At 43.0% G+C, this 14,278-nt stretch overlaps 3 protein-coding genes and 1 pseudogene across 4 annotated transcripts; all 4 read right to left on the bottom strand.

The window, feature by feature from the left end:
- Window positions 1–4,011: 4,011 nt before the first annotated feature.
- On the bottom strand, window positions 4,012–6,243 carry GCG54_00012845 (annotated as a pseudogene). The gene has a single exon. A coding segment is annotated over exon 1 (2,232 nt).
- A 22-nt stretch (window positions 6,244–6,265) lies between these two features.
- GCG54_00012844 (uncharacterized protein) lies at window positions 6,266–7,899 on the bottom strand (the record flags this gene model as incomplete). Its single annotated transcript, XM_045412713.1, has 4 exons — window positions 6,266–7,161; window positions 7,217–7,430; window positions 7,502–7,822; window positions 7,879–7,899. 4 exons carry the CDS (start codon window positions 7,897–7,899, stop codon window positions 6,266–6,268), a joined length of 1,452 nt encoding a protein of 483 aa, XP_045268719.1.
- A 616-nt stretch (window positions 7,900–8,515) lies between these two features.
- On the bottom strand, window positions 8,516–8,925 carry GCG54_00012843 (uncharacterized protein; the record flags this gene model as incomplete). The annotated part of the gene is made up of 2 exons (XM_045412712.1): window positions 8,516–8,770; window positions 8,845–8,925. The coding sequence occupies 2 exons, from the start codon at window positions 8,923–8,925 to the stop codon at window positions 8,516–8,518; spliced, it is 336 nt and encodes a 111-aa protein (XP_045268718.1).
- A 790-nt stretch (window positions 8,926–9,715) lies between these two features.
- GCG54_00012842 (putative oxidoreductase) lies at window positions 9,716–13,325 on the bottom strand (the record flags this gene model as incomplete). The annotated part of the gene is made up of 6 exons (XM_045412711.1): window positions 9,716–10,766; window positions 10,891–10,947; window positions 11,657–12,378; window positions 12,430–12,667; window positions 12,730–12,953; window positions 13,011–13,325. The coding sequence occupies 6 exons, from the start codon at window positions 13,323–13,325 to the stop codon at window positions 9,716–9,718; spliced, it is 2,607 nt and encodes an 868-aa protein (XP_045268717.1).
- Between the last annotated feature and the right edge of the window lie 953 nt (window positions 13,326–14,278).

Raw genomic sequence — 14,278 nt, 5'->3', positions numbered from 1 at the left:
GCGTCCGCTAATCCACCCTTGACAGTGAAAATGCAAGTTACTGGCGAGAAATTCAGGGTTGGATCTGGCGGCGCGGGGCTGTGTAATTGGATGTCTTACAATCAGCTGTTGACGAATTACCGTGTCTGTTGGGGTCAGATAATAGGCGGCGGTTCAGTCGGGATTACGTTGCCAGGGTTGGCGCTGCCTTCGTAAATCCGCCTGTTCTGCCGAGTGGCTGCGAAGTAATATCCGAGGAGCAGTAAAAGTCACTGATCGAATCACTACATTATCTTAGGGACAAAAGGCCGTGGCTCAGCTGAGACGTTCCTCCACGCCGAACACGACCGGGTATAGTGAGCAGCGTAGCACCCCGTTTAAGCCTAATTAATCAATTAATTAATTAACTAATTAAATTAGAGGCTTTTTACTATTTAAATAGATAAACCTATAGTACTAGAAACTTAGTTAACTTAATTAAGCTAATATTACCTAGAATAATATAAATCTAACCTCTAAACTAATTAGAATTTTTAAAAGCTTTTTTAAAAAAATAAAAAAAAGCTTACTTAGATATTTTAGTCCCTAGTTTTATTTTAATTACTTAAGGTTATAATCTTTATAACCTTTATACTTAAAATAGATAACTTAAGTTAGTTTTAAACTAATATCTCTATAATTATTTATATAGTAGACTTATTACTAACTTATTAGGTCTTATTATAATATATCTCTAAAAAAAAAAAGGTTAAATAGTTATTAATATTAGTTTAGTAATACCTTTAAACTAATAAGTAGTAGAATAAAGTTAAGTACTTCTTAATAATAGAATTAATACTATTAGGAATTACTAGAAATACTAGAAATATATTTTTTACCTTATTATTAGATTAATATATTTCTAGTCCCTCTATTAGAAGTTAAAAAAAACCTATTTTTAACCTCTATACTAACCCTTAAAAATAACCCTTTTTTAATATTACTATTAATATTATTAATATTACTATTACTATTACTATTATTATATTTCTATACTTTAAAGACCTATTTATATATACTTCTTAATATCTTTTTTAACCTCTTACTAATTATTATAATACCTCTATTAACTTATAATTAATATATTAATTACTTTATTAATTATAAACTATTAACTCCTTATAGGATTACTACTTAGATTTATATATTACTTACTACTATTAGTAATATATTAACTATTAACTTAACTATATATAATACTCTTAAAACCCTACCTTATATTATATAGAGGGATTAGTAGTTTATTAATATTAATATTATTATAAAAAAAAGTTCTTAAAGCTATACTTCTTAAATTATAAATAAAGGTACCTTTATCTATAAGATCCTTATTAATAATAAGAAGGGTAATACTTATTAAGTTTATTAATACTATAATAAGATAGAGACTCTTAATAAGTTATATAATATTAAAACTATAACTATTACTACTTAATATCTTAAGAATAAGTATAAGATCTTCTAAAGTTACCTAGAGGGTAGTAATATATCTCTTAATAAGGTTAATAACTTTAGGCCTCTATCTAAATACTATTAATCTATTCCTATTACTATACTTAAGAAAAAGACTACTTAGATTAAAGAGTTAGTTATAAGCTTCTTTATTAATACTAATAACTCTATATCTCTAAGAAATAATAAATTAAGGAGGAGATATAAAAAGCTTTTATAAAGGTTTATATATTATTTAACTTATAAACTTCACCTAATTAATATGCTATTATTACTATCTTTAGTTATTTTATTAATAAGTTAAGTAAATAAATATAATACCTCTTAGGTCTTTATTACTAGCTTAATACTTATATTAGTAAGAATATTACTACTATAATATATATAATTATAAGAGACTAATACCTATTTAATAAGATTAATATTATAATCTCTAATAATACTAATATTAATAACACTTATATTAAAGCTTTATATTTATCTATTTTATAGTTATATATAGAAATAGATATCTAGTATTATTAAATTTAATACTATAGCTATATCCTTAACTTTATTAATTATATTATTATTTATAGGGTTAATAAAGAGGTATTTAAATAAGAGTCTAATTATCTTATTAATACTAATAAGATCTAAGAGGACCTAGCTTATTAGAAGATTAGGGGACTTATTAATAAGTTTTAGAATATTATTAAATATATTAGATTATTACTATAATACTTAGAAACCTTTTTATCTATTAGTAATAAAGCTAATAATAATAAATATATCTTTACTCTATAAGAGAAGTTATTATAAGAGCTAAATCTAATATTAAGTAATACTACTTAATAAAACTTAATATATAATATAATCTACTATACCCTACTTAAATATAGTTAGATTACTAGTTATATATATTACTCCTTAGGTCTTAAGAATAAGGATAATTATATCCTTAATAAAGATATCCTAACTAATAAGGATTAATAAATCCTTATTAAATTAAATAAAATACTTAAGTTTCTTTATTTATAGACTAAATAATATAAAAATTAAAGTAAAAATAATAAATATAGTTAATTCTAAGAGATCTTAGTAGGCTTTAAATCTTTCTTAAATTAGTTTAAAAATTAATATAAGTTCTATAATACTCTTATTATAGAAGAGATTAACTTTATAACTATATAAATATCCTAAAGTCTTTTATTATAGTAATCTTAATTAATAAAGGTATTATATTAATCTAATTAAATATTAATCTTATAAACCTTATTAATTAATAATATCCCTATTTATTTATAGTCTAAATATATTACTATATTACTATACCTCCTTTAGACTACTAACTTTAATTCTTATATATTTATATACCTATTAATTATTAATAACTAATAAGTACTTAATAACTACTATAAAAAGCTTAGAGAATCTCTTTTCTATATTACTATTATAATATTATACTTTAGTAGAGGTTTATAATAGCTTAAAAAGTATTAAAATACCTAAGAGATTTATAAATAGTTTTATACTACTAAAGAAGGTTTTTAAGAGTACTAAGAGTAGTAGTATACTAAAATAACTACTTATACTAATAAGTAAACCTATTTAAAACCTCTATAAAGGTTATTTATATTAATTATAATACTTCTAAAATCTAAAAACTCTAATTATAATTAATAATTAGATAATAGCCTTTATAATACTACTATTAATAAGATTAATAAGTTAGAGAAGTATTTTAATTTTATAGTTACTTAATCTATTAATAATCTTATTTAGTAGTAGATTTTATATTAATAAATTTTCCTAATACTTAATAAGTTAGTTCTTAATATCTTTACTATTCTAATAATAGTAACTAATTATAAGAAGATATTTAGTCTTATTAAACTAATACTAATATTATAGAAGTTATTAATAAAGCTATTACTACTTAAGAAGATATAATACTTCTAAAACTAAATTTAAAATAGTAATATTACTATTAATAGGTATTACTTTAAATAAAAGGGTTAATAGGGAGTAGGATAATATTATAATACTAAATAGGTATATTTCTAATATATTAAGATATTATAAGAGTTTCACTAACTTCCTAAATAGGTAATATCAGTTAAATTAAATTAAGTCTATTAAGTTAAGTAAGCTTTTAGTGAAAATCTAGTTAAATAGTTAAGCCTAACCCCTAGGCTTAACTTATTTAATTAGTATATAGCGCTAATAGTGAGCCAAGTGTACTATGCAGGACATGGAATAATAGAATTAGTACTATAAGTACCCGCTTGAGTTGCGCATCTATAATATAGTTCGTATAGTTGGCTAAGCTTAGTCGCTCGTTTGAAGACCACCTCAATTCAGTTTCTGCTTGATTCTATAGAAAATGTTCTTTTGTCTGAGAAATGTAGTGTCATTCAGGTACTGGGGTTTATCAGTTGACACCAGTAAAAATTGCAAAGATGCATTGATTCGCACACCATACTTTCCATACCTGAAATCTTACGAAGTCTGTGTCTTTGTCAGATGAAAAGTCCCAAACCAAAGATGTCTGTTGCTTCCCTAAGTTCCCCTTAGGACGACTCCATCCGCATCTAGTTGCCCGCGATAGAGCCACCCTTGATCATCGTATAGCTTCACGAACCACAGTGTTCCAATTGAGTCCACAAACCCATGTATCTCAAAGTTACCACGTGAATCCTCATTTTCATGAAAAAATGTGGAATGTTCCGAGTTCGGAAGCGGCTTTTCTGGGATGTTCATTGAGAATGACTCTTGCCTGTTCTTCCACCATGTAAGGTATTCGTAATGACCAGCCCACGCCCCACACATCATTTTTCTCATGGATAGAACGTTAAGATTACCGGAAAGATTTGGACTTGTAGCCAAGAGAGACGGACGGCGGCTGATGTTGAGAATGAGACCGCTCATGTTGTTCCGGATGAACTCTGCCGCTCGCTTGCCGTGAAGCATCGCAAGGTCAATAGGAGTAGAACCTATATTATCTTCCACACAAACGCTAGCACCTTTCTCTATCAGCAAATTGGCGATTGTGAAATGGGAGTGTGCGGTTGCGTAGTGTAGTGCAGTGCGCCCGTTGATATCCAGCAGATTGATTCTCACACGGAATCGCAGCAGGGCCTTCACGACAGATAGATGCCCAAGAGCTGACGCGACCTCAAGAGATTCAGCTATGCTGTTCGAAGCTACTGTTTCGTTTGAGTTGGTCAATTTTGCTTGAATACCATCCGTGTCGTTGTTGTAGGCCATCATGACGAGGCTGTCGTCGCGCAGGGGTTCAAGAGCCGGATTGGCCGTGGGTTTGTTGTCGCTGCCTGCCGTCTGAATCTGAAAGCAGCCTCGACGAACTAGAGTACGCACGATGCTATCCTCAGCCGATTCTTTGGCGAGATCAAAGAGTGTTTGTTGGTTGGTTTCCCAGGCGCCCTGTAAGGAAGCGCCGACGTCCAAAAGCCATTCTACCATATTGAGGTCTCCCACCAAAATGGCAACCATTATGGCTGTCACGCAGCCTTTGGTCTTCTGATGAATATCCGCACCATTTTCAAGCAGAAGCTTCGCCATCTCCACGTCTCCTTTGGCGACAGCGATTTGAAGTAGATTGTTTTCCCGTAAAGCCGAGTCCGGGCCTCTTATGACAGCTCCGCCTTTGAAAAGCTCAACAGCAACTTCTAGGTTTTGACTGGCAACAGCGAAATAAAGGGGTTTCCGGGATGAGCCATCCGTCATGTTCGGGCTTGCACCTTTTTCTAACAGCTTTTTGACCATGTTCGAAGAGCAAAAGGCGCGGATTAAAGGAGTGGATCCATCCGGAAAGAGGGTATTTGCCAAAATTCCGTTGGTCAGGAGGATGTCAACCAATTGCACAGCACCATGCTCGACAGCCACTTGCAGTGGAGGTTTGCCATTCTCGCCGTTTGTGTCCAATTGCGCTCCCAGTCGTGCTAGATGAGATAATATCTCACTATGCTCATAGAAGCAGGCCAGCCAAGCTGCTGAGGAACCCAATCTTGTGAGAGCATTGATATCTGCTCCATGGTCCAGTAGCTCCTGGACAATGTTGAGATTTCCTCTCTTGACTGCGTGATGAAGCGCCGTGTATCCATTGTCATCAGTTACCGTCAAGTCGGCATTGGCATTTAGCAACGCTCTGACGATGGTTGTTGAAGATAGTGCTGCTGCGGCATTGATTGGCGCGCCAAATTTGCCTCCTGCTTGACATACGTCAACATGACGGTCAAGGAGATGCATAACGAGCTCCTCATGATTTCTAGCGACGGCGGCTTGTAAAGGGCAGCCGAACAAGCCACCTTGGCCATTGAAATCAAGTCCCTGATCCTCAAGCTACTTCACCACGTCAATGAGGCCGAGGAATGACGCAAAGTAAATCGGAGTCTGGAACTCTTGAATCGAGAGCCCCTCGCGAATGGCAGAGGTTATTTCTCCCAAAGACGCCGTCTCTGAGATTGTCTCCTCCCCATACATGGTCTCATCGACCAGTTCTTCGTCGGGCACGATGTCATCGGCCATCTCTTCGTCAGGCACGGCCTCAAAAGTAATGACTGAGTAGCTTTCGCTCATATCATCTTTGTCGTAATGAGTATCGGGCTCCGCCATTTCAGCCTCCATAAGCGGCGTCCATACCTTCCAGCTGGAGGTGGTGGGATCAAAGGCTTTCTGGGTACGCTTCATGATGTCTGGTGTCGGGGCGGGCTTCTCGTGGTAGCTGTGAAAGTACCATGCCCAGGCGGCGTAGGACAAAAACGGGTACATTCTTACGGGATGAGACATGTCCTCAAATGTCTTTGGCCGTGATTGCATACTCGAATGTCTCGATCGCGTAGTCTTTGCTGGCCGCTGTGCCTTTGCCCAGGTACTCTCTGATGTCGGGTACGTCTCTGCTGACCACCAACAGGCGCGATTTTGTCTTCTCCAGGCTTTTCAGTAGTTCATGGAGAAACAGATTTCTCGGCTCGCTGTGATGATACTGAGCACCCATGTCTATAGTCGTACACTCGTCGAAACCATCGATAACGAACGTAAGCTCGTCGACGGCTTCGCCCACTGTGACAAACAAATCCCACAGCCCAAGTTGAGTCAGGGTCTGTTCCTTGCCCCGCGCCTTGTAGATGGCCTCCATGATAGATATAGTCATTTCATGCTGTTCGAGAACTTGCTCAAGCCAAGAACGGAGAATGGCATATGGGTCGCGAGTGAGCTGGTTGTCTGCGGCGCAGAAAAAGTAGGAGACAGAACCTTTCTCCTTGCGTTTTAGATGCTGAATAACTGAAGCTGTCAGAATGGTTTTGCCAAAGCCCGGAGGTCCATGAATCCAAAGCAGTCGAGGGGATTGTGAATTGTCATCGGCACTCCAAGCCTGAAACTCTGGTAATTCCACTACCCATTCGCAAGTGCCGTCATGGTGATTGTAGAGACTTGTTTCGTACGTGTTCTTCGTGTCAATTCCGCCAATCCATGCAGATAGTCGACGTCGGCGGGCCTCGTTGGAAACTTGGGAGCTTTGTAAAGTTTCTTGGATACTTTTGACAATGTCATCCAACTTTGAGCCCGCGATCTCGTCTTGTACCAAACGCACGAGCTTGTACACGTCTTCTTCATCTTTCTCAACCAGAAGCATCGGCGGTGCTACGACCTTACTGGAAGTGTAGAGTGTGCTCTTGAAGATGCGCCCTACACCGAAGGTTAGACACGGTGTCGAATTGAAGTCACGCGCGGATAGACTTACTTAATGTACTCTTTCCATAATAACGACTGGCAAGCGCGAGAAACTTCAATGCAGACCCGTACAACTTAATAAGCGCACCCGCCAGTTCTTTGGTGAGACTCGAGGTGCGGAGAAGAACCTTAGTTTCGAGCTCCGTGTACCGAGCGACGATGCGAGATACGCTCTCAATGCCTTCCAACATGTTACCGAAGGTTTCGCAATCGTTGAGAGAAGCCTGTACCGATTCGTTATTAAGTAGGTATTCAACATTTCACATTCCGTCAGGAGGGTACTGGGGGATTTTACCTGTAAGAGGAATCTAATGGCCATCCAAGGAAGTGCTGCATGTCCAGGGTCATACTGTACGGCGGCATCTCCGACTTGCTTAAATTTGTCGAGCCAGTTAACGACCTTGTTCAGGGTGTCTCTGACGAGAATCTTCTCTCCGGCGTCATTGACATAGAACACCCATTGCTTTTCTTCGCAGTACTTCGTCTTTTCTTCTACGGCTGCAAGCACGTCCGTAGGCTTTATACGCGATTCGCTTCCAGAGGTTCTGAATTGATTCTTGTCCTCGTCGGGTAAAGTCTCTAGAGCTTGTTGCCAGAGACTGGGGGACAACGCTTCCTGTCAGCATTATTAGTGAGACATTCCAGTGATGAGACACTTTAGAATGGCTTCACCTGGTCATATCCGCCACCCATTTCGTCTTAGGCTGCTAGACAACCAAGATTGTGGGATTTCTGAGCTCTAGGGCAGATTAGAGGAGCGATGCGAAGAGTGAGGCGACACAGATTGGAAATCATTAATGCGTCTGACAGCGGTTTTTAAAGGGCTGTTCTCTGGCAGCCTGGTCTACCCTCCCTTTCGTGCGCAAGGATCTGTAGTCATTTATGACCAAATGCACGTCGGGTAGCAAATACACAGAGACTTGACCGTATCGGGAAAAGCCCCAATACTGCTTTGCTATGTCGCCTCGCCCAATCGCTCAATAACAGGCAGGAGGGCGCCTAATTTGCCTCGGGATGCACATCTGATTGAGTGGATAGCTCTAGTGTTGTACAGCTGAACGTATGTCATGGTTGTCACACTGCGATTGGTCGCTTCCCAGATGGTCAGGGGCTAATACGGTGACTTGTACACCATTGGCTTTCTATGGTCGTCATCTGACTATCTCTGTGTAAATCCTTTGGCCATGTATTCTTCATCCATCAGCCGGAATGATTGTCTCCGGCCTGAAACGAAAACCCGTCATCGAAGCCTGCGCCGACGGAGATCAGCCGCCACCGGGAAACCTTGGCCAGAAGGCCTCATGAATGCTCATTGAGGAAGTGGGACGGTCGGCTCAGTTGGGCCAGGGATCTCAGGTCCGCCAGGGTTGACGGATGTGAGAATCGGATCGATGCTGATGATCTTGTCCTCCTCGGCACTGAGGACCTCGCGGAATTTGAGCAGGGAGGTTGTGGTAAAGTCATTGGTAGTAATGACAGCTCCATGGATGAAAGTGAACTTGTTGTTGACCACAACGTTTCCTCTAGATTCTAGCTTGGCTAGGAACTTGTCAAGGTCTGCTTGCTGTTGAAGACGGAGTTAGGATTCCTCTATGTTTTGTTGCGCATTTCCAAGGCAGGTACAAAAAGTCAACCTACAGGTCGAAGAATGATAATATATCGGCCAGCAAAGACACTGGCGATGAGTGAAGCAAAGGCAAACACGCCGGCGAAACGCATGTTGACTGGTGTATCAAGCTGTTAAAACCTTTTTGTTCGTTGGTTGGATTGAAGGCGGCTGGTAAACCTGGATCGATTGTTTTGCTGAAATTGTTGCTCCCTGCCCGTGGCACCCAAGCTCTTTATAATCATCAGTTCCATCCCTTCGTGCTCCCTTTCCCACCCAGTGACAAAACACAAGTTCCGTCATACGGACCAAAAATTACACCTCGTGGCTCCTGTTGACATTCACCATTCGCGGAAGGGTTTCGGGCGTCTGCCAAGGTGTCACCCAAGACAGCCGGATTAAATGCAAGCTTAGCCATAATCTCTTCTCACTTTCCTTACTAAGTGATCAAACACAATGTTTTCCCCTCAGTAAAGAGAAAACTCAAAACTGCATGTGGTAATTTCGTGTGTCTTGGATCTCGCATAAACGGCAGATCGACATTGACTGCTCATTTGGGACATTCCAAGACCTCACGATGCGGAGACGTGTATTCTTAAATGGGAATATCGCGACCGGAAAGGGTATACTTGGCAAATGTTTTCAGATTTACCGCATACAGCCGCTAAGTCATCGTAAATTAGGTCAAGTCTATTCCTCTCAAAATAGAAACCTCATATGCGCCGGTATTGCGTCAACGGGCTCTAATCTTCGTCCATCGGCTCCGACGGCTCGGCACGTCACGCCATCCCGTTCTGGCATTTGACGCTCATTCCCATCGTCTATGAGGGCTGACTAGCCTCGGAACAGCATTTTCGGGCACGCGAGTGTCTTGAAACTTCATTGCTTTGAGGATGGGGTACATCATGACAGACGGACTTCGCTTCCAGTCTTCGCGCTCTCTTTGACAGCCTCAATGATGCGAAGCACATCGCGTGCCTCGCTTGCCGGGACAGGAACGTCCTCATCCTTTCCGGTCTCAACAGCCTTGGCGAAGGCCTCGAAGAGCTTAAGGTAAGTCTTTGGCTCGACGGTCAACTTCGTCCTCTCCTCGATCTTGCCGCCCTCCTTGACGATGAGCAACCTGCCGCCGTTGATGGGGTCTTCGACGCCGAAACCAGGCTCATTCGGCTTCTTGCCCGCCTTCAGCTGGTCCTCCTGGGGGTCAAGCGCAGTCTTGTGGAATGATGCCTTGGTGCCGCGCACCCAGAATCGCGGCTGGATGCTCTCGACGCTCATGACGCCGATGCGCACGCTCACAATGAGACCGTTCTTGTATGCGAGCTGGGCGTGCACACTGTCGGGATCCTCGGGATCGAACTTGCCCTCACGCTGGTTGATGAGCTTGCCGTAGACGGTTTCAGGCAGACCAAAGAGGTGGTAAGCTTGGTCGATAAGATGAGAGCCGAGGTCATAAAGCGCGCCGCCGCCACCGGCCATGCCCAGCTCTCCCTTCCAGGAGCCAGGCTTTTCAGCACGGTAACGATCAAAGTGTGTGTCGAACTCGTAGACGCGGCCAAACACACCGTCATCAACCATCTTCTTAACGGTCAGGAAGTCGCTGTCCCAGCGACGGTTCTGGTAGACGCAGATGAGACGGTTGTTCTCCTTGGCGATCTGGATGAGCTCCTCGGCCTCAGCGACGGTCGGCACGAAGGGCTTCTCGACAATAACATGCTTGCCAGCCTGCAACGCCTGCTTAGAGAAGCTGAAGTGGGTGTTGGGCGGGGTAAGAATGTTGATGATGTCCACCTCAGGGTCCTGGAGCATGGGCTCCAGGGAGGTGTGATGCTTCAAGGTGGGGTAGCCATTAGGGGCGGATGATGATGCCGTAGGCTTGCGCTGCACGATGCTGTGCAGGTTGAACTGAGGAGTGAGGTTGATGAAGGGGATGTGGAAGACCTTGGCGGAAAGGCTGCGATGGCAAGTCAGCACGTGGTTCTCCTCGGTGAATGCGCCACAGTGAGGCTATTCCGGAAGCATGCAAGGGTCTTGCAGCAAGGATATGCGATCATCGGTCGCAGGGAGGCTCAACTCACCCGTATCCAATGATTCCAACGTTGTACTTCTTATCGGCAGACATTTTGAACGCTTTGCTGTGCTTTTGAGTCTGAGAACTTGACGCTTCGCAGCTCAAGCTCTGCGCGACCTACGAGCTTTATAGGTATCGTCGACTCGTGTTGTTGAGCATGAACAGAGCTGATGAGGGGCAGCGTGGAGGCGTGGAGGAGCACGGTGGAGTGACGGGCCAAGATTACCGCATTGCGTCACTAGGGACATGCTCGGCGCTTTTCTCAATGGACGACGGAGAAAATTGCCCCATTTTCGGAGTGCTCGTCAGGTTACAGACCCGGACGCTAACACCAGTTTGACACACCGGGATGACCAAGCATGAAGAACTGTTAAAGTTACCCAATTGGGTGACCTTGGAATACATGTCGGTGAGCCGACAAAGTTCACCGGGATCCATGGACTATCAGTCACACTCACCGATACACAGAAGCGAAGGCTCAACTGTCTGGTGGAGAAATAGGGAGGGATGAGCTGTAAATCCACCTGCCACTGAATAAACACGGAAACTGGGACTCATACGTGTCTGTTAGTCTCGCCAGCTCTCGACGAGAACGCAGAACTGTTAAAATTGCCTAAATAGGTTACCTCCCTGAACCGGTCGACGCCGCGCGTTCACCGATTCCTACGGTCCGCGTTTACGCCTACTTCTTGCAATCCTCGAATTCACCGAATAAAAATTCTTCATGACAATAAAACAGTCCATCAATCTCTCCATTTAAACGCAATTTTTACCAGTTGTCGCCAATGAATGGGAAAAATCGGTTCCCGGTCATGTAAATACCCTTCGGCTGCTCCCGGAGCGACACGAAGTCTTCGACATAAAAGTAAAGCCTGCAAAGAGCGTAGAGAGCCGATATCAGGATATTTGGAATGATGACAAGAAGAGGCACGGCCATTGAAGGATCTCGACCGACAGAGTTATTCACCTGCTTCTGAATCAGAGACCGTAACCGATCGACAATGCGTTTCGAAGGACGTGAGTCTTTCCTCTCTAGATCTTCTTGACGCCGGGCGAGAAGCTGTGCCTCGGGGTCTGCACCATGTACGTCACCAGCAGCGTGCATTCTTTCTTGGGTTCGATGCCATTTCTGGTCCTCGTAAAGCCAGTGCAAGGCGCCGTAGAGGGAGAAAAACATGTGGTACGGTGCCGCGATCCTCCATATCAACTGTTCGGTGGATGTCGGGAAGTGGAAGTTCCATCCAATCATGAAAGAAGCGCTGAAGCCGACGATGAAGACACCTCCTAACGGGTAGTACAGGAGCTCCATCGGCCGCCACAAGTCGGATGGGAATCTGTCCCAGAGTTCTGTCGTGATCGGACGGCCGTATGGATGCAGATGCATCCAATCGCCAAGGCGCTTGTAGAAGCACCAATATGCGTCTATTCTGAAGACGCGAGGTGTGATGTCGTCCATTGGCGTACGATGCCAGGAGGTCGGAAGCCTTGGATGGGTCTGCTTCTGATCAGCATCTGCTCGATCCTTGGACGAGTGAAAAATACTTACATGAGCACGGGCATAATTACGAATTTCCCCAACGGTGTATTGGTGTCCGTCGCGTACTTTGGTCTCGATGTACCGGGGGTACTGGATGCAAGGTTTGGGGTACCAGCAAATGAACGTGGCCACCATCGCAAAGGTGAATGACAGCGCGGTCAGCTCCAGAGCGGTGATTGGAAGGCCTTGTGAGATCCGGTCCATCTCTTGAACGAAGAACCAAAGGGCTTGCCACAGGGTGATCAGTCTGCATAGTTGGTATGAGTTACGCCTTGGCTTTGGATGCACCTAGTGCCGACTTGCCCTCACCTTGAAAGGGTATCGACAGAATTACGCTCAGCGATGTCCATGGAATCCATGTCTGGAAACTCGACAAAATTGTTCTTAACAAGATAGTGCAACTGTTCGGCGTCAATCGGGAAGCCATCTGAAAAGTCGGGAGTTTTAAGGAAGATTCCCCCCATATCAACGAAAAATGCCTGCGTGTACGTCCATTTCTTTCCGTTGCATAAATGCTCGTCTTTCCGAAATTGCTGCGTTAAAAGTTAGACCTTCGCCTCATGAGTCCTTCAGATGACGGTTTGTCGCACCTTCACACTTCTACGGGCGCTAGAGAGCTGTCCCACTGCCAATCCAAACAGAAAGTCAGGACCCAACAGCCCTATCATGGCCAGATTGACCTTGTCAAAAAGTCCATGGTACCATTTGTCTTTTGGTGAGAGTGCATTGGGGTGCGTTGATACCCAGACGCAAAGAACGATGGTCAACAAGCTCGACCACAGAATGTCGATGCTTCCTCTGTCTCTGCCTGCAGCCACCCACCCATGAACTGATTCGTGAATTTGGCTTTGGTTGAATGTATTGCGAGTTGCTAAGTTCCGAAGTAGAGAATTACTGAGATCCATAAGGCATTAGTATCGCGTTCCGTTACATAGAATTGTTGTGGTACGACTGATCGCGAAATGAAAGGTGGAATCAAGCGACACCGTTGAAAGCAGCGAAAATGACATTATACGGTGATTCCAAAACAACGGGATTCAAATGAGGTAAGGGGTACTTTTTAAAGGAGGCCTCGTCTGCACAGCCAACAACCTTTGGGGGCCAAAGTCTCATCCCCATGGACAGCAATGCCCGATTCTCGCAGTGGGAAGTGTTGGCGCGATCATCCGCAGATGCCTGTTTCATGTCCCTCTTCACATGCAGGCAAGGGGTGGAGGCGAGGGAGGATTCACTTCGAACGGTGATGTCGCCATGAACCTGATCCTATCTGCGGTTATGTACAAATACTTGATAACCCTCCGCGGGCAGCCGGTGCAGGTAAGAAAGAAAGGTACATGTACAAGAATTTGCTCTATTAAGCCGATTGAACCAGGTTGGCAACTTCGATCTGGCCAATGAAGTCTCTTCCTCAGTCTGTTGGTTGTCTGCACCCTGGACGACCTCGAAGCGCCCGAGCCCAACGAATAACCGCCCACTAACTCGGCCGGCTCCACTGAGTCGTAAAAAGTTGCATGTCGCTTCGGAATGACTTCTTATTCGGGCAAATCGGCAAGGCTATTTTCAGATCATCAAGCTGCATTGGGGTAAATACATTCACATACAGCCAACGGCACTACCACGTCGACAATCATCAGACCTCCGCCTCATATCTCATGTTGAGCCGTAATGGAGACTCTACTAGGCTCCCCACTACTGAGTGGTTCAAATGCTGCTCTTTCGCAGACAGCTGCTGCGGGCGGGGATATTGCGCGGACATCACTCCTCAGCTCATGAATTGGCATGCTAGAAGGACTCGAAATGTCACGCGGGGCTTCCAGGATCGCAGGTAGGCTTACTTTGGATTGCTCTGTGCGACTGA

This window comes from Colletotrichum gloeosporioides (assembly GCF_011800055.1).
Source record: "Colletotrichum gloeosporioides strain Lc1 chromosome Unknown consensus_16, whole genome shotgun sequence".
NCBI lineage: Eukaryota > Fungi > Ascomycota > Sordariomycetes > Glomerellales > Glomerellaceae > Colletotrichum > Colletotrichum gloeosporioides.
Note: the sequence above shows the minus strand (reverse complement) of the source record. Positions and strands in the feature narration are given on the sequence as shown.